Raw genomic sequence first — 20,687 nt, forward strand, 5'->3', positions numbered from 1 at the left:
AACTGTCAGTAGTAGTCTTGCCGCAACTACAACAGTAATGTTTTTACAGAATCCACAATAATAGCTACACATTGCTTTTCTATTCCGCACTCTGACTCAGGATAATCCAGAATGGCCTGGACTTTTCAGACAGGGGATGCACCATCCTTTGCCCCACCTGCTTTCCCAAATTTGTGACCACAGCTTTGACTCACATTTGGCCGTATCCAAAGTCAAAGTAGCACCCTCTAAATGGCGAAATATCTCCCGTAAAGTATCTACATGTGCGGCAGGTGGAGGAGTAAATGACAATGTCATCCAGGTATGCCTCACAGTTTTTGACACCATAAATAACTGTATTCATCAGACTTTGGAACTTGGCAGGAGCTTCCTTAACCCAAAAGGCACTTTGTATTGAAGGAAATGGTCCGGGGTGACAAAAGCTGAAATCTCAGATGCACGATGTGAAAAGGGCACCTGCCAGTATCCCTTCAGTAGGTCTAATTTGGTAACATATTTTGCTGACTGTATGTGAAGGGTGTGAGGATGGGGCATAAAGGAGGATGACGTAATGGACTGTTTCTGGCATTTATTTGCTCCTGCAGAAGACATTAAAACACATTAACTGACTCCTGGTCTCTCCTTTCAGCACATTCACATGCTCCCTATACATGCAAAACAACAGTGTTTTTTACTAGGGAATACAAGCTGGTATATTTTTGTTGTATATTTCCATAGATGTTTATTCTATAGATGTTTATTTTTCTGCTGTGGTAAATGAATTTCCCAGTTGTGGGATAAATAAAGTTAATCTAATCTAATCTAATGATTACTTACCTCATAACTTCCACAGTGGGGACAAATACAATATATGAACCTTCAATGCAAGACTTTTCCAGTTCTGTCAAAGACATATGTTATCAGATATTTAATTTTAACTCTTTATCAATTAACTTACCAATTTTCAAGTTTATTATTTTTGATTGATTCAACATGTCTTGCAGTTTTCAAATGTGATCACTAGATGGCAGTGTTGTATTGTTTGTGTAATGCCCGATCTCAGGCATGAAGGAGGAAAAATTGCCAATGGGACACCCTATCGGTTTCTTAGATATGTACAGATTACTTTGTAAACTAATAAGCCTACACAATATTTCACAGTAGTACAGTGTATTGACAAAAATGTCCTAGTCCTAATGTCCACCTGCTACATATAGCCTTTGGGAAAAGGTCTATCCACTCTTACAACTATCATAACGAACTGAATTCCCACCAGTTTGAGTTGTTACGAAATACTAGGCATGCACAATGCAAAAAATATTTTTTTGAGGTTACCAGGCCCAAATCATTGCCACTTCCAAATAAATGAATTATTGTATACCACTGACACAGACATTAGTTAGATTTAAAATCCATATGTAAATATAATCCGTCTGAGTCTTCACCTGTTTGTTCATAAAACTGCTTCAAATGCTCAAACAAACTGGCTTCAGCAGTAGTAGATGCGTTTGTACCATCTGTCCCTCTTGCACCAGCCAAGCTGGGCCGTGTCTATGGAGACATTATGCAAACGTGAGCTAAAACTTGTGTGGCTTACACCTACGTTCATCATTTGTAAACTGATTCATTCAGTTCAGCATTCACTAAAAATATGAACATGTTCAATGAACGCTGTTCATGCACAACACTGACTACCACCCATTTCACAAAAATGACTTCCTTGAAAACCTCATCTCTCATATCCTTGTATCTTTACATTAAAATTGTCATCACCACAATCCAGAAATACTCCATTCAAAGTAAAACTCACATATTAGAACGTACACAAAAAACTCCTAGACGTATTTACAGTAAAACATGAAGTATCACAGTAAAAGTAAACTCAAATTGTAATCCAGACTCATAACTCCCCTCTGTACTTGTGGTGAGTGCACGCACCGCATTAAAACTACAATCAAAGCGTTCCACATATGCACTGCAGTAATATGTTTGACAAAAGAAACACACTACATAACATGTTAGTCAATTCAGATCAGTTTATTCATAACCATCTTCTTTACCAAAGTGTTACCATTAATCATTTGTATCCTCCATCTCCTAAAAGGAAGTATCCAGCTGGTGGATACAGGGCCTGCTGGTACATGGGTGATCTGCACAAGACAAGAGCATCATGTAGAGATTCTTGCCAATGAACACATCCAGGAATGTGCCCTTTGCATCACAGATGCCCTGCAGTGGCACTGAGAGGAAAGTTTTCTGTTTATGTAACATTTTTTCTGTGCCTCTGCAGGAGGAAGAATCCAGATGTGGCAGTCATCGATGGCACAGGCAGTGGAGCTGAATGTGTGCATGCAACAGATTGAAATCTAAACTGCTAGTTGTGTAAATTTATAATTTGCTATGTCAAAATCTTGCTGCTAATTACTCACACTATTGAATTAACCCAAAACAATCCTACAGTTGAAGCAATTGATCTTAATAAGTGTCAACACTATTTGAATTTGAGATTTCACATGTACTCTTATGTCACTTCTAATCAAATTGTTAAAGTCACATTCTAGTAGGCTACATCAGTGAACATCATAGACTGATTTTAAGGTCACTGTAAAACTTGCCAATATCTGATTCTTTTGATTCTCTATTCAGTCTGACTGCCCTTTTGCTGATGCTATTCAAGTCTGCTCTGCTCTCAGCTTTGACACTATAACTTGATCCCTTCAATTGGAGGTTCCAGTTTTGACAGTTGCTGTACCTGGACCTGGTCAATTATGGGGGTTTGGGGTTTGCTGATTGTAAAGCAAGGCAACTACAGGATTAGCTCCCTCTGGTGGCTATTATAGCTTAATACATCGCTGAACAAGAACAATTTAGATTGGGTCTCTCATAACCGGTGTTGATCCCAACATTTGTGAGAATTAACAGTAGAACATACACAGGCCCTATGTAGTTGTTTACAGAACAACTGGAGGGTTATACAGAACCTACTAATCACTGCCTTTAAATTCAATGTGCTTGTTCACTGTTTTTTTCCCCCTCTTTCGAACTTCGACATAATAAATTAAACTCAGTAACAAAACCACCTATATGTTTACCCCTCGCAAATCAGACATGGCAGCTTGAGCTGCATTGAAAGCTTCAGGCTATGATGACTCCTTTGAAAAATTGGAGATTGCATTGGTGGACATGACTGAAGAGTTGCTACCTGGCTATGCAACTAGAATCCAAAGCACTAACCCTTTGGACCTTGAACAAATAATAATAATAAATAAATAGCACTTGTAGACAAGTCCCTGACTAAGCTACCAAAAGATTCGGCACTGACCAAAATGTTAGGTAGCCTGGCTGTTGTGTTAACTACACAGCTCAGACATGGACATAATCGGTTAGAATGGGCAGGAAATAAGCTGAAGTCCTGCACCCAACAAAATTTACAACTAAAGGGAGAAAACCAACTCCTCCAACAACAGCTTGAACAATCAGAACAGTCTTTAACACAGACTGAAACACATATCAATGAGCTAAAAGCTCAGAACAGAGCCTATAACCTGCATCTTGATGCACAACAAAAGCAGACCCAAAAGATGCAAGAACAGTTGACTGAGGCTAGAGACAAACTCTCACAGGAACTGGTAGTTGTTAGAAGAGAACTGCAACATTCTGTTAAGATAGATCAAACCAGACAGCCATACCTGACTGAAACTTTCCAAGAGGAAAGAAAAGATGAGCCACCTAACAGGGAAGTTCAAGGCGTGTCTTCTCACCTCTTCTTGCCTCTAAAGCCGGACCCCTTCGGGGACAGCAGAACTCCTCCGGACTTGACTAGAGTGATTCCTCCTTCAAGACCTTATCTATCTTCAGGCACCCACACATCACAGGGTCTTTCAGATCGGGAGCTACAGTATAGAGACAGGTGTGTGCCTTTCCAAATCATGTCTAATCAATTGAATTTACTACAGGTGGACTCCAATCAAGTTGTAGAAACATCTCAAGGATGATGAGTGGAAACAGGATGCACCTAAGATCACTTTTGAGTGTCATAGCAAAGGGTGTGAATACTTACTGTATGTACATGCAATATTTCAGTTTTTTATTTTTAATAAATTTGCAAGAATTTCTAAAAAAAGTGAAGGGGTGTGAATACTTTTCGGATGCACTGTACATTTTGTTTTTTATATTCAATCGTTAGACATAGGCCCTGTTTGTTTAACTGCTAACATAGCTGCCATGACAAAAGGTAATTCTCTCCAAGAGATAAGAAATGATGATCCAACATTCAGCTTTGCCTAGATTATAGAATAGCTATACAGTTCATAGTTGTTTTCATTTTTGAAAAAAAAAAAGACATCAACTCTGATCATGTTAGCAGTTGTTATGTGCCATGTTCCTGATGCCACCGATGTCCTCGATTCGGCGATCCAACGCTCCCTGGATAGCGACCATTGAACTGAGTGGGGGATATGTAGCGTACATACCTGGCCTCGCATCAGTCACAAGCCATTAAAGAAGTTCATTGTAAGGACATGCAGAGTTACGGACCCACAGTTGACACTTTGTGACTCTTCCCACCATCAAACTATGAAATTGATAGGAAACAGAGACAAAGGCCCCTTCTCTCACAAACAGTCAATGCTTTTAGCATGTCAGAGAGACACAAAACCAGACCAAAGGTCAAAGGGTCAGCTCCAGAGGATCAACGAATGGACACCAGGCAACTGTAGAACATAGGCAAAATCTCCAGTTTGTAACAATAAGACTCTATCTATTGATATTTGATTGTTTCTTATATGGGACAAATAACACCAGAAGGACTAAGAATCACTAGTCAGAGATGTGCCACTGTTTAACTTTTTGTTTAAAATGTTTTTTTTTTTAATGAATAATTATGAGAGATTTTTTCACTCGAGCCCCTGCCCCCCAAAATGTCTGCGCACATCCCTGTCACCTGGTCCATTTTGGAGAGACCGAGACCTCTGGACATTTCAGCTCCCGCCAAAAACCTTATTAACAACATTGAAGAATCCAAACCAGGAGAAGCTGACGGCACTGACAGGTGGCGGTGAAGACAACAACTCCCATGCTCCGACGCTACTTCACAACGCAAATAATCTCTGTCTTTATGCATTGTTTTGATTGAGAAACATCCAATTAGCTATTGTCTGTTTGAATGCTATGCTAATTTGTAGGTTTGTGTTTAGAGTTCTCCCCTTTACCAAATAAAAATCCTAGTGGCAACTTCCACCACAGAGAACAAAAATGCCTCCAATCAAGTTGCACTGAGGTTTATTTGTAGTTTTCTTTAATTAAGACACAATATTAGCACCCTAACACATCTTTGAGCGCTGAGTTGTGACAGTACTTAAACCCAATGCTTTTCAGTGACATGCATTTGTAGAACATGATGTAGCATGTTGTGCTTCCTTCACTCCATTCACATCCCCTTCCATACATTGAACCTGGTTATCTGTGTTCCTCTGCGGTGTCATGGCCCTTTGGATCCCAGGAGAATGATAGTCTCTTAAACCAGCCCAGGTGACCATCATCATTTCAGATGGACTTATCTAGATTTCCTCAAAGAACTCCTTGTTCTACCACAGTTATCACTCTGTGTTTGTTTATTCTGTGTTTGTCATTGCACTTGAGTGCAGCAGTTCAATTATCAGGCTCAGACTGATGAGAGCGTATTGTCTCCAGCTCTAGCATTCATGCTCACTTACATTAGTGCATCAAAGTCCATAGACCAACAGAACTGTTTAACAGCAAGAATCTCACTTCATCTTCATCCTTATCATTCAGTACCAAAATCACAGTATACAAAATACTTGTTTTACAGAGCTCTAGTGTAAATAGGACCATGTCAGCCAAACATGGAAATGAGAGCATGCTTCCCAGAGACACAAAATACACACAAGTTGTAGGTGTCTCTCATTAATGGGAATGGGACAAGTACAGTTCTACACTTGTACAGTGTCTGCCATGTAAATGAGAACAGCTTCATTGTGAATTCAGCTGTATCAAAGTACTGCATTTGTGAGCAGAGAGGAGGAGGAGAGCAAACAGATAAAGACCTGAAACCAGCTGACACTAGGCTGAAACCAGCTGATATTATGTCTCATCTGTGAAAGTAAGATGACTCCTTTATCGCCCGGTCAAGGCCCTTGACAGTTAGACATGGGTCTGCATGCGTTTCTGCAGAGGCCTGGTGATGTCTGAGTTCTGGGAGGAGGACTGAGAATAGTGAGAGGAGGACGAGGCTGAGGTCTTGCTGTCCTTGTCAAGCTGCACACATCTGTCCTGCTTGCTGTGGCTGCTGACGCTGCTGTCACACTGAGTGTCAATGAAGGAGCTGGAGTCGCTGAGTGAGCTCCGCTGAAACTCCCGCTCACACAGCTCGATGGAACTGCTTCCCATGCCCAGGACGAAGCGCTGGCTGTAGTCGTACAGGCGGTTTGGACCGGCACCAAGGGTGTTGTAGATGTTGGTGAAGGACATGCCAGTGGGCACCTGCTGTTTGCCAATAGTCTTAGTTCCAGCGGTTGGGCTTCGGCCTATGTCAGGAGTCTGGCTGGGGGTCAAGGACATGGTGTGGGTGGCGTGGTGCTCGTTGAACGTGCTGACACTGTAGTAGCCATTTGTGGGGTCCTTTTAAATGCAAAAGAAGAAAAAGTGATTTCAGTGAGACAGTAAACAAACAAGATAATTTTGTTGCCTCCTGTTTGTGAATCAATGCTGTCTTTTTGTGCACAACTACATTTATGTAAAAGCTGCTTTTTAAACACAGACACTGAAAAACAACAGCTGGTTTTTCACCTGTCTACACTTTCTCACTTTCACTGAAGAACAAGAGTTGAGCCACAAACAGTGATCAGAAAATGGGCTGATGAATACAGGAAATGAAGAAAGGTGCAATATGAAATAGCAGATCACATGATTTAGTGGTGTGTCATCTGCCTGCTTCTCAGTATTCATGTTTGTTGCAGGATGTGTTGATTCATTTTATTATCTGTCAAATCAAATGCAACCCTGCATAACATCACATATTCACATAAACAATTGCTGGTAGCCATGCATCTGTTGCCTCTAGACTTGACTACTGTAATTCTTTATTATCAGGATGTCCCAATAACTCAGTAAAATAAAATGTAAACTCAGCGATGGTTGGTCCACTGTTGGAAAGGATGTCAACCAAATCGAAACACAAGAAATACTGATCATTACTTTTAGCACAGTGGCAGTTATTAGGAACTCAATGCTCACTGAGTGTCAACACCATACACCTGTGTGAGCCATAGTCAGGTCTCCACTGAGCCACTGACATGACACTGACACGCTTCAAATTTTTTTAGCTGTGGTTTTATATTTAGTTCAAGCTTCAGTAGTTGAGCATTAGAACATGTAGTATGTTGTGAGAATGTTCTCAGTTTACTGGGAACCTGAAGAGAGAGTCAACCTGCACTTTCTACTGCAGTGAACGAATATGAAACCTCGGCTGATTTTGACGTTTACATTTAGAGAGTAGAGGCCTGTGGCCACAGAATCTGTGCCACCAGGAAAAGTTTGGATTTTTTTTTCCCTCCCCGCCAAAAACCATTGCTCCACATTCTAGGTGGTCACATTTAATGTCTGATGAAATCTCAGAAAAGCTGTAAAACCCTTCACTTGGAGGTAAAAATATCCAGAACATAACACATATGTCAGAACTGATAAGCTTTTAAAGCGGAGTAGGTCAGAAGAAAGTTGAGTCTGTACTCCGATGAGATCCCATTCATTTTAAAAATCATAAAAAAAATATGAATATAAATTCAACCATAAGGGATATAATGGCACATACTGTATCTCCTAAACATGCTTCACATTTTAGCTTTGGAGCCATGTTTCTAGTTGCAAGCCTGTGACCAGGAGTGAAAAGCCATCTTCACTATAATTATCATAACTAATGATAATCTATGCTTTCTTTGCGTTGCACAGCAGGAACATGATTCATGATAACTGGCTCTTTGAAGTTGAGACAGCTGAATATTGATGGTATTCACCCACCTTTTCCTCGTCATGGAGCACCTCCAGTTGCTTCAGCACAGCCTCCTGCTGGAACTCACCATGGTCTGTCTGCATCATGTTAATCAGGGCCATCAATAGTCATTCATAGTGAATACATACCAGAAAAAACAGAAAGCCTTGGACAGAGCACATCAGTATCTGAGGCCGTATCAGAGCATCAAACTGTTCACTCACCATCATCTGTTTGATGTTCATATGCTCCTCGCTCTCCTGTGCTGCATCATGGTCCTTGTGGACAATCTCCACCTGAATGCCTCCTTTAAGACCTGGAGGACAGGGAGAGACGGATCAGAGTGGCTGAGCAGCCTCACACCCACAGCTTTTTCAGACCTCAGGGTGATGATGCTGACTTCACTGACTGAAAACTTGAATAAACTTGAATAAATTACAACTTGGTAACACTGATTTAACCCCGGAGGAAACCCCAGATATTGATCAGCAGGATGCTGAAGAATATCTGCAGTCTAAATATGCAGTGTACCGGGCCTAAAAGTGTGAAGACAGAACATCTGGCAAGTCGCAGTCAGTAGTCTACTTAAGCTCTCAAAGACAACCACAGGCTGAGAAGAAATGAGTCAATTGCATCTCCTCTTTCCTTCTGATGATCTTTAGTGACAAAGTAATAGAGAGACAAGCAAAGCTGTTGTTAAAAGAGGCCGTTTCACTGTGGCTGCTAAACTAATCACCTACGAGTCACTCAATGCAACCCTCAGAGCACCTTCAATATGCTTAGGTAGTATGTTCCAGCAGCTTATAGCATAAAAGCTGAAGGCAGTTTCACCAGTTTTTGTGGAGACCCGGGGGAGATGGCCTGTTCCAGCTGGTTGATAGCTCACAAGCAAGTCAGATAGATACTGAGGTGGAAGACCATGTATAGCCACAAAATATTATTGCATAGGAACATCTCATGAGTTACAGACAGCTAGATATTTAATTTGACATTCTTCCTTAGATCTGTGTCTGTGAAGAGTGTTCTGCTGGTCACTACCCAGGATTGGACTGTGGGTTGTAGTTTATGACTCTTATCTAGAGAGGGACAGAGGAAGGGAGGTTGATGTGTGTGTGTTCATGCATGACACAGAGAGGCCAGGATTCACACCTTAGTGTTAATCAGTCCTTTTGTTGTTACTTGTCCTATATAAGAAACAATCAAATATCATTAGACAAAGTCTTATTGTTACAAACTGGAGATTTAGCCTATATTCTCCAGTTGTCTGGTGTCCATTGGTTGATCCTCTGGAGCTGACCCTTTGACCTTTGGTCTGGTTCTGTGTTGTTCGGGCATGCTAAAAGCATGGTCTGTTTGTGGAAGAGGGGAGGTTAGAGATAGTCCTGTAATTACTAATAATAGATGGATCTAGAGTGGACTTCTTTAAAAGTAGCTTAACAATTGAAGATTTGAGTGAGCTGGGAAAAATACCAGTTTGTAAAGAGGTCTTTATAATGGTTAAAATATCCTTAGATAGACTGTTAAAATGCTTTTAAAAAGGAGGCGTGGATGGGATCAAGGAAAGAAGTGGAAGCATTATGACCATTAAGACCATGGAACCACTGTTCCAAGATCATCAGCACTGACTGGTGATAAAATAAAATTTGAGGGAGGCAGGGTAGGGGGTGCATGAGTAATTATGGGAATATTTGCCCTGGTAGTCATTATTTTGTTTTGAAAGAATGTTGAAGTCCTTGCACTTATCAGTAGAAGCTAAATTACCTGCAATATAAGTTCTGGAATTGTTTAAGAGTTTGTCTGTAGTGGAAAAGAGAACCCTTGAATTGTGTTTATTATTGTTCCTTATATTTTTAAAATATGGTTTCATGGCTTTTCTAATTTTTGAGTTATAAGTAATCAATAGATTTTTATAGATTTCAAGATGGTCTGAAATCTGGGTTTTACGCCATTTATGCTCCGCTCTTCTGCAGTCCCTTTTCTTCCTCCTGTTAGTCAAGGACTTTTATTCCTTTCAGACAACACTTTACTTTTTTAAGCTGTAGTCTGCTGGGGCAGCAGCATGTCTGACATGAACACCAGGAGATTGGACAAGCTGGTCGAAAAAGCTGGGTCTGTGCTTGGCAGGAGTCTGGGCTAACTCAGGACTGTTGTTGAGAGATGCATGCAATGTAAGATGAAGGCCATTTTGGACAATACCAACCACCCTCTCAACAACATTCTGGCAGGACAGAGAAGCAGCTACAGCTACAGCTGCAGCAAACATCTCATCTCGCTGTGTTGCAGAACAGAAAGGTTCAGGAGATCCTTTGTTCCCACTGCCATCAGGCTCTATAACACCCCAGCCAAAGGAAGTGGACAATATTGTTTAATATCTATAATTATTATTATTATTATTATATATCTTATGTATGGAACACTAAGCAGGTGATGTGGAGGATATATAACATAAAATCCCAGAAACACACAACAATGAAGCAGAAAGACACATCACAACACTGATGAATGTTCAGCACAACCATCAGCAACCACTGCTCATCACACTGTGAGCAGAGTCAGTCACACAGTTTGTTAAAGGCCTTACTCTCTGTTTTCACATCTCTGTGGTGTGACATTGACACAGGAAGAGAAGACATGACCAGATGGACATCCTCTGTAGAAACAGACAAAAACATGTCAGAGACTAAACCAGGCCACTAAACTCTACCAGGACATCCAGTCATATGTTCCTAAACATAGTGAAGCAGAGAGAAACAGAGGCAAACTACACTCTATCCTCAGAATTTCAGAGTCAGCAGAGGTGGAGCTGGAGGCTAAATTAATGACTGAAGCCAAATCAGCCACTGAAGAAGAATTCTGGAAGAAGCTTTTCCACTCCACTCCACCACCGCTGTTTACAAAAACCACATACACAGACTACATACTCGTGTGGAATCTGGTGCAGCAGAAAGCGCTGAGTGTCCCCAGGAGGATAGAGAGGGCGAGGAAGGCTCCCACTGCCACACCGATGATAACAGCCAGTCGCAGAGTCTCTGAAGAAACAGACACAGCAGGACATTCAGAAGCACTGAGGCCACATCCACAATAATACACACAATATCACTTTTGCTAAATCTACACCTGATGTCCACACCACTCTGAAGGTTTCAAGCCCCTAAAACCGAGACATCTGGAAATGCAGCTGGGCCTTGGCCCACGGAGTCCGGTCGGTAAAAGCCCAAAGAAATTACATGAAGCCACCACCCTGATGCCAAGGATAGGCATCAGGTTGAGGCGCACTGTGGCAAGTCTTCAGTACAGCTCTGAAAATATTGTTACAGGAGCTCCACAAGCTTTCCAACAGGAAACTGTGTCCCTGAGTCGGTCTGACAGGCTCCTCAGGAGTGAGCCACTTTAAAGATTCAAGTTACAGTTTGACCTTCTTTGGTCAGATTGACATTTGGAAGTGATGTTGAAAAAAGGCTCAGTTCAGTCCATGGGCCTCATTTAAAACTGTTGATAAACATTGAAATTAAATGTGAGATAATTTCACTTCATATCACTCATTACTTATTCCACTCCACTTTTGTGTTGTTTGTAACTTTTCCATAAGAACCTTTCAACTGTATAAGATGTGAACCAACTCAAATCACGTTCTGCTCAATATTTCATCAGCTCACCATCACATAACAGACACCTGGAGGGGCTTCAGTGTCTCTGTGCCTCCACTGGTCAGTCCACACTGAACATCCACCTCCATGTGTGATCACTGTTTCATTTCAGCAAAGGTCCTGTTTGTGGCATTAACAGCTGCTGCAGCCATCAGCCTCCACAGGAACAAGGTGTCGATCAGTGCTAATCAGGGGTTTGACCATTTGTGGTTGATTGTGGGAGTGTTGCAGGCGGAGCATGAGGCTTGCCTGTGCACAGCCTCATAAATCTGATTACTTTTTTGTATATGACATTTTCAGCTTTTGTGCACACAAACGTCTGGATCCTACACACTGTGTTATAAGTGAGGCCCCTGGTCTTCACTAGAACTCCGTCTCTTCAGGGAATGATAGCTTTGAAACTCATCAGCATAGTCCAACTAAAACATTTACAGTTTTATGGTTTTAATGTATTTTTATTACATGAGAAAATACATTTAAATCATTTTTTTATTTTAATGTGTTTTTTCATTTAATAGAAGTATATTGAAATGAATCATTCAAAATGTAATTATAGATGTCGGCTAATTTCAGTTCTGTGCAGGACTGTGCACTGAGATGAGGCACCAAACAGACAATAGTTGGTAGAGTCTCAGAGTCTATTATGTTAATTATGGTAAATATCTATCTATCTATCTATCTATCTATCTATCTATCTATCTATCTATCTATCTATCTATCTATCTATCTATCTATCTATCTATCTATCTATCTATCTATCTATCTATCTATCTATCTATCTATCTATCTATCTATTTATTGAAAGAAGACATTGCTGTCCCACATCACAGCAGAGGGATCCCTTCAGCGCTATAGCTCTAATCATACACTAAACACATTTTGTTTTCTTTTGACATGACAGCTATGAAACCTTGTGCACTGTTGTCCAGTTACACTCTAAGAAGTCTATAACATGAATCTTCCTGCAACATTCTGATTTGAATCCACACAGGGATGAAGATACAGTTTTCAACAGCTTTAATCAGACTCAGTAGCCTCAGTGTGAGATTTAACCACAGGTGAAGAGCTGCACTTAAACCTGTCTGACATGTCTTTTTCCTCACCTTGTTCTTTGAGGCGTATGATCTCAGTGTCAGAGCCGAAGCTGTTCCATGCTGTGCAGTTGTAGATGGTCTGGAAATCTGCGGGGACTATGTTACTCATGGTCAGAGTGGAGATGACCCCCTCCTCTGTGCTGACCGTCTCCACAGTGTAGCGTCCAGATGTGCCTGACTCCAAAACTGTCTCCTTCCAGGACCAGGCCTGAGGGATGATATAAAGATTACACACATTGTCATAAAAATGATATAGTCTCAATGTTGTTGCTGTTACTTGACTTTTTTACACCACAATATCTTAAACTTACCTACAGCATACAGTAGCCGTTATTCAGTGACTGGGTGCTGTTTCTTTAAATACACGTGTACATTTGTAAACATAATGACATGTTACACATCAACTTTATCAGGACAGATTGTATGATTTTTACAGAACATGAATCAGTTAAGTTCTGGGGTTTAAGTTATCTTTTTCTTCAGTGTCTGAGATAGTCATCCATTCTTTTCAGACTGATCAGATACATGAACATGGAACTGAGTTAGTAATTGGAAGCAGGGATAAAGTGACTTACGATACGGTCGGGAGGAGGGCTGCTGTGTATGAAACACTTGATCTGACCCCTCTCTCCGTAGAGCGCCTGCTGGGTCTGGGTGCTAGAGATAGTGGGAGGACCTGGGGAGGCACAGTCAAGGCAGAAACACAATCATCACAATAAAAATATGGACATGCATTTTTTTGGTGATTGCAGTGCATGCATTAAATGCCAAGGGCAGAACCATGCTCAGGTCCCATTAACAGTAAAATCTCAGACATTATTTCTTCCTATGTTCCTATGATATATTTCTTCCTGTTAAAAAGGGAGTTTTTCCTCCCCATCCTGTCGTCAAGTGCTTGCTCTTTGTGGGAACTGTTGGGTTTCCCTCTATAATAAAGTAAGGTCTCGACCTTACCCTGTAAAGTGCCATGAGATCATGTATATTATGATTTGGCACTACACAAATAAAATTGAATTGAATTGAATTGAATTATTTATTTTCAGGATGTTAATCGATTTTTCTTTGGTTTGTGCAGATGTGCAGTGCAGGTTAAACCAAATTTATCCAAACTCAGTTTCATAAATGACCAGATAGAGTCTCCCCATTTTTACAGGGCTGATACGGAGTTTTAGAATATATACAGAAATTATTATGTAAGTAACAAATACATACATGAGCCCTCAATCATTCCCAGACCAGTGGTGCAATAGAGTAACAATGGACATAAAAATCTGACCAGCGAGGCATAACTATAGATCTACTGGAACAACACAGAGAAACACACTGAAGACATTATATTGCATGTCCAGCATTAAGAACTACATATTACACTACTCTTCATATAATCATTTATGCATCATCACATTGATGGGTTATCAACTGAGTGACCATTTGAACAATGGTTTATTTAGCAGATAGTGGTGACTACTGTTTTACTTGACACTTTTAGCTGTTGGCTGTTGGGTTTGGTTTGTGGGCTGACTCAGGTGTATGAGCACCACTACAGAGAGAGAGAGAGAGAGCTCCTAGAGGGAGCTGAGCCCATTATTCAAACAAATAACTTTCTCATTGCTTGGCTGTCTCTACATATTTGTGTGGCTCTCCTCAGATGAATCCATTTTAATTAATTTGAAGTTGAACAGCTCTTGGCATGCTAGCATGAGTGGCACACTGACACAGCCTGTTCCAATTAACAAGATTATTACAGTAGTGTATTAAACCAGAACCGCACACTGCCACACATTTAGACCGAGGGGTGCGTGCTCGTTAACATCAAATACCATTGTGACTGTGAGGGTAGCTAACAGGTGTTAGTAGGTAGCCATTGGATGGCATGTTGTAGTTGTATCTAGCTCTAACGTCTCTCCTCTAACTCTGAGTTGTGTTGCTGTTGTATTGTCCTTTGAAGAAGCGATACACAAGGGCGCTGTATGTTGATTTTAGCTCTGCATTCAACACTGAGCACTATGTGGCTATGGTAAACTATGGAACAGACAATAAAGAAAATGTTCAATACAGTTTATTTATACATTATATTATAAATCTTTAGTAATCTAATTAGTAATCTTTTATTATTATTTACAAACAGAGAACAGAGAACATAGACAAGTAACAATACCAGACTGACATAGTAACAGCCACACTATGACAGACAACACTAACAGGCACACTGTGATAGACAGAGAAAACAACTTTTTTTACAGAAACAGAAAAGATAAGACACATAAGAGTCACAAAAGTGTTCAATCTGAACAGCCATTCAATGGTCCTGGTAGTCTGGGTAGAATGAGAGCAGAAGAGAACAAGATGATGATATTGGCCAGCTTCTCCATGAACTCCTGGCAGGGGAGGGGTGGCAGGGGGTTTGTCTTCACAGTAAGCTTGGCCTTGATGGTAGGAACAGTGAACCTATTCCTTGCTGCTGTCCATATATCATTCATTTGGGAGAACACACTCTCAACTGGTGCATTACTTCCAGATATGACAACAGATACTAACCTAGCCAGGTTAGTGTGTGGGATGTCATTCTCTTTGAAGTGGGGAACCACCGTGCTCCATCTCTGACTTTTCATTCTTCAAATGATCCCTCCTTTAGGAACTTTTGAAGGCCAGTAACCACATCAAATAATGCATCTTTGTTGATGGTTTTATTGGGGCATTTTTCCTGCAGTTTGGCTTTGGCCTTCTGGATTTCATCATGCTGAGGTTGTCTTTTTAAAAGATCCCCATGCGTGCAAGTAGTTCACAGCTGTAGTGAAGAATGACCCTTGACACTATATTTTCCCCCCTCCCGTCTGGAAGAAGATCTGGGACAGTCAAATGTGACATTGTGGTCCTTTTCTTTCCCTGTTCTATGTTGTTTTCCTCTCCCTTGTGTGTTTGTTTGTCCCCAGTTTGTTGTCTGTCTGTCTGTCTGTCTGTCTGTTTATATGTGTGTGTGTGGCTTTCTGGATCCTACTCCCTCCAGTCTCCATACTCACCTGCTCCACATCATAAATTCAACTCCACAACCAGTATTTGAGGGATGATTCTACCATTCTTAGCCAGATGTTCCATCATACCTAGTGGTATCTCGTTCTGGCAAAACCATTTTTGAGCACCTGTTTTTTGATGCTCCGATTATTCTTAACCAGTTTTCTCCTTTTGCCTCAGGTTGAGTCACCTGTTTTCTCCACTGCCAGTCACGCTCTGCTCGGTCTCATCTACTCCCCTGCTCAACCTGTTCTTCACACGTGGAATCTGGTGCACTTCTCTGCTCCTGCTCCTGTTCCTGCTGCACACCGTCGGTAACCTGCTCCAGTCCAGCTCTTCACATCCTACTGCACTATAAACTGCAGTCAAACCCCACTCAGCCATCTGCTAATGGCCCGACAGCCACTCGACACTCTCCTCACCAACCCCAATCCAGAACCCCAAAACCCTACAAGAACCACCATTACCAATAAAGCATTTTGTGCATTTTTTTCATCTTACGTTGTGTCCTACATTGTGGGTCCAGATTAAAGAAAAAAACCTTACACCATTACTTCCACTGAACTGACTGCTGCGAACAGTAACCCTCACACACATGCACTTTGTCACGTTGAACTGTTTTATGCATCTTTAAATCTGAGGTTTTTTTTAATGCTGCTACTGTGTTTTCATGCTGCTTCCCCTGCACATTAATGAAGAGTTGCTAAACTCACTTTGGTGTTTTTTTTAACAGTGACAATAAAGATCTATTCCTGCAGGGACTATTGTAAATGTGAATTGTGCTTGCTTCTAAGGTGTTTCAGAAGGTGTTGTTTAGTCTGCTAATTGGTGGAACAAACAACCCAGCTGATATTTCAGTAGGCTTTGTGTCAGTGAGCTCACACATGACTGTTTTTAAGAAGCACCAACTTATTGCTTTAGCTCATCTACAGGAGGCTGACCTGGAGTCAGACGGTACCTGGGTGTTGTGATTTTTTTAATTGATATTTAGAAGATATAGAGGCAGAACAGAGATCAGTTGCAGTGAGGAAAGAAACTGGCCTATTTGGAGATTGAAAGTCTTGCAGCATTGAGGAAAGCTGACAGTGTTTTTATATGAGTTTTATATGATTAGTTTACAACCATTTTACTGAGGAAACATCTGAGAATGTTGCTATAGCCAGAAGAAACATGGGCATCACGTACTGACAGAAGAGGGCTGTACATGATGATATCGATTATGATGTAGTGTCCTTTTCAATACAGTCATGTAAAACATCTGCTGTGCAATGTGCGCATACATAAGCTACAGTTGGTTAGTTTAGTTCATCGTCCCCAAGGGGACCATTGTCACAGTTCTGTCCACAGAAATGCCAACACATGCACATTACACATCATCACACAACACAACAGTAAACTTAACACATCATGTCAGTTGAGACAGTAACATCAGCGGTTGGCTTTATTTAGAGCTGCTGTGGCTGAGCGTATCAGGCTTTTACTGATTCGGGCCCTGTTGCACCTCAGGGTTCTGTACCTCCATACGGAGGGCAGAACAGTGAAGTGGCAGTTGAATGGGTGGGTGGGGTCTTGTGATATTGCATTTGCAATGCTTGTGTGCTTCTCCTTCAGGCTCTGTCTTATTTGATAGGTAAATTATGATTTGGGGTTAGGATATTTAATTATTTTTTGACTGGTATGGTGGTATCTATCTATATGTAGTCTGTAATGATGGAGACTCTGTAAATCAGGTCTCCATCATAAATGTCCCGACTGGTGCATGCTAGGGAGCCTTGGAGTTGTGTGGTGGCATCCTCGGTCCATTGTGGGGCGCTGCAGGACTGTGGCTTGTGATGTTTGAGTTCCTGTTTGTATAGCGGAAGTAAACAGATCATGTTGTGATCAGCAAGTCCGTAGCATAAATCCAATATGTTTTCCCTTCTTGTGGGAATGTCCACATTCTGATGAAATGAGCTGTGCTGCAGAGGTGAGGCTCCACATTGTCCACTCTTATGTTGGGGGGATTTTTACTCTGAATGGTAAAGCTGGTATTCCAGTTATGGCTCAGAAATGGTTGCTTTTATTTTTCAGCACAGTTTTGTTACTCATGAAGGCCTCTTCCTGTGCATCATATGTAGACTGAATCAAGTGCAGTGGAAACAGAGAGCCATTCACATGCAGTGCATGATGGGCCATTGTACTCACCATTCACAGTGAGCGACACTTCCTTCTCCCCCACACCCACTCTGGGGACAACAGCCCGACACACATACTTCCCAGCATCCTCCTGCCTCACTCCTTTCAGTGTCAGAGTGTTCTTGTTGCTAAGCACCTGTGTTGTGAGGGAAACGGTTTCAAAGGTTAGAGGAGACAGAGGTAATTTCTATCTAGTTGAACATCAAAAACAAAGAAGGATCAACAAGCTGTTAGTCAGAGATGTTGCACACAGAGTGAAGGAGACTGAGGAATATTGTTATCTGTGTTTTTATGTTTTATGTCATTCAAAACACAAATCACACAAGTCATTCTAGTTTTTATCCTGAGTACTCTATCAAGTACAACAGCAAAGCTTTCTTAACTTTTCAACCTTCACAAAGAGCTATGCGTCATATCGTTTTTAGGAGTAAAATGTTGTTTGAGAGTTGTTCAAAATCATTTGAAAAGTAATTGAAACATATTTAATACCATGTTTTCACCATTACATGACAGCTTCATCTGTCTGCTGCACATCTTGCTATAATGACAGATTTGTCCTTTAAAAACTCCTCTTTCAATAAGCATGTGTCAGGTAAAGGTTTGAATAAAGGACTCCGTGTGTGTGTGTGTGAGAGAGAGAGAGAGGGAGAGAGAGAGAGAGAGCAGGGGGCTGCTCACAGGGGTTCCAATGAACTGCTGTGTCATTGGTGAAGAATACGTACCACATGCCTCATTTCCAGTCTTACTATTGGTCCTGTAATACACACGCTCTCTCTTTTTGGGTTCAATGTGATAACCATGCAGAAATTCCAATCTGGGTACAAATGGAGCGTAACTCATGTTATTTGTCTTCGCTGTCAGCTCTTTTGTTTTCCCCAACGCCTCTGTCATTACAATCTGTCAAAAACAATCCTGTTGTAACACACTCTCTGAAAATATGATCTGCTATTAGGAAAAACTATGGATGGCAAAACGGCTCTCTACTCGCCCCTGTGTACCTCAATCACCTCTTTCCTCCATCAATCATGGATGGGTCTTTTGGTGTTTGGAAAAGGAATGGCATTGACGATATGAAAACCCTTTTTATAGATGGAATATTTCCCACCTTTGAACAACTGTGAAATAAATTTAAATTAGCACAATCCCATTTCTTTAGATTCCTTCTAATTCGCAACTATATCCAAGCCATTATGCCTTCCTTTCCCAATTTGCCTGATGAGTCACCTATGGAGTCTGTATTTTCCTTTGAGCCATCAAGGAGGGGTGCAGTATCTTTTATTTAGAATTTCATAGCCAATTTACAAAACCCATCTTTGGAGACTCTGAGGTCTGTATGGGAGGCAGATTTGGGGATAATCGTCCCATCAGAGCGGTGGGAAAAAGCCCTGGAAGGGGTGCATTCTACCTCAATATGTGCACGACATGGCCTCATTCAATTTAAGGCGCTACATCGCCTTCATCTCTCAAAAGTTAAACTTTCTAGAATGTTTCCAGATGTGGACCCCACCTGTGACCGATGCAAACTCTCACCTGCCTCTCTGGGACCCTTATTCTGGCACTGTCCAAACCTGTCCACTTACTGGAATTCGATATTCAAAACTCTATCAGAAATGTTCAAATTCACAATTAAGCCAGACCCTCTAGTAGCTATTTTTGGAGTGACAGGTGAAAAAAATAATAACCTATCCGGAACTAAACTGAAAATGACAAAATTTGTCACTCTGTTAGCACGACGATTGCTGGCTCCTCGGCCACATTTGAGAGACTCTGGCAACCATTTATAGACCATGCTTGAGCCAAGCTCCTGACCCCCACACCTATTTGAATACAAGTCTATATGAAGTTAGTAACATTTATTTCTAGTCCTGTTTCTATCTCCATCTTTCTTTCTTTCTTTCTTTCTTTCTTTCTTTCTTTCTTTCTTTCTTTCTTTCTTATCTTTCTATCTTCTATTAAGTGCAACTACCTGTCTTGTTTTTGTTTTTGTATTTGTTTTATTTCCTTTTTTTTTGTTTTTCTGTTTTTAGTTTACTTTCATTATATTGTGTTATTATTGCTTTTCTTTGTTGTTGTCTTGTTTTGCTACGTGGTTGTTAATAGTTTGGAAAAAAAAAAAGCTAATAAAAATATGTTGACAAAAGAATACATACCACTCCTGAGCCACGTTTCATCCACACGATGGTCAGAGAGGGGTTTCCTGTCCAAGCACAGTTGAAAACAGCATCCGATCCTTGGTCCACCTGCAGAGACTGAGGCTCTGCCCCCATCCTCGGCCCAACTAGAAAACAGACATATGACAGAAATGATCTGGACTTTATAATTATCTTAACATTTGGAAAGACAATACATTTTAAGAGCCCAAAGCTACAAAGTAGAATAAAATGTATGCTGCAAATATAATCCTTATTTTACACTGGATTGTAGTCTGTGGTTCTCAATTATCATATAAATGTAATAAATGTATAAATGTAATTTCCAAGAAACTATAGAAAATAACTTAGATGTTGACATACTTCTCTTTTGACTCTCTGATAAGACCTGTATGTACATAGATGTACTGTATGTTATTTATCTCTGCTCATCTGTGCATAGGTGTTCGACAAAGCTGACAAACACGCACAGTAGACGTCCACGTTCCTGGTGATGTTGGTGTTTCCCAGTATGTTGGTGACCTCACAGGAAACAGGCTCAGTGAAGAAAGAGTAGTCCACAAGAGCCTCATAGGTGTCGCCCGACACGTCAGGGATCACATAACCTCCTTTGGCCCATCTGAAA

General features: G+C 40.9%; 1 protein-coding gene across 1 annotated transcript in view; it reads right to left on the reverse strand.

The window, feature by feature from the left end:
• Window positions 1–5,573: 5,573 nt before the first annotated feature.
• Window positions 5,574–20,687, reverse strand: part of LOC130182040 (kin of IRRE-like protein 3) — a 69,491-nt gene continuing 54,377 nt past the window's right edge. Inside the window, exons 7-16 of the mRNA XM_056396571.1 lie at window positions 20,533–20,681; window positions 20,063–20,190; window positions 17,922–18,048; window positions 13,301–13,401; window positions 12,735–12,933; window positions 10,906–11,013; window positions 10,566–10,634; window positions 8,209–8,300; window positions 8,014–8,082; window positions 5,574–6,618 (exon numbers count right to left, since the gene is read on the reverse strand). Of these exons, the coding sequence (XP_056252546.1) occupies window positions 6,142–6,618; window positions 8,014–8,082; window positions 8,209–8,300; window positions 10,566–10,634; window positions 10,906–11,013; window positions 12,735–12,933; window positions 13,301–13,401; window positions 17,922–18,048; window positions 20,063–20,190; window positions 20,533–20,681 (1,519 nt within the window). The 3' untranslated portion in view covers window positions 5,574–6,141. The remainder of the gene's footprint in view (window positions 6,619–8,013; window positions 8,083–8,208; window positions 8,301–10,565; window positions 10,635–10,905; window positions 11,014–12,734; window positions 12,934–13,300; window positions 13,402–17,921; window positions 18,049–20,062; window positions 20,191–20,532; window positions 20,682–20,687) is intronic.

This window comes from Seriola aureovittata, chromosome 15 (assembly GCF_021018895.1).
Source record: "Seriola aureovittata isolate HTS-2021-v1 ecotype China chromosome 15, ASM2101889v1, whole genome shotgun sequence".
NCBI classification, from domain to species: Eukaryota; Metazoa; Chordata; class Actinopteri; order Carangiformes; family Carangidae; genus Seriola; species Seriola aureovittata.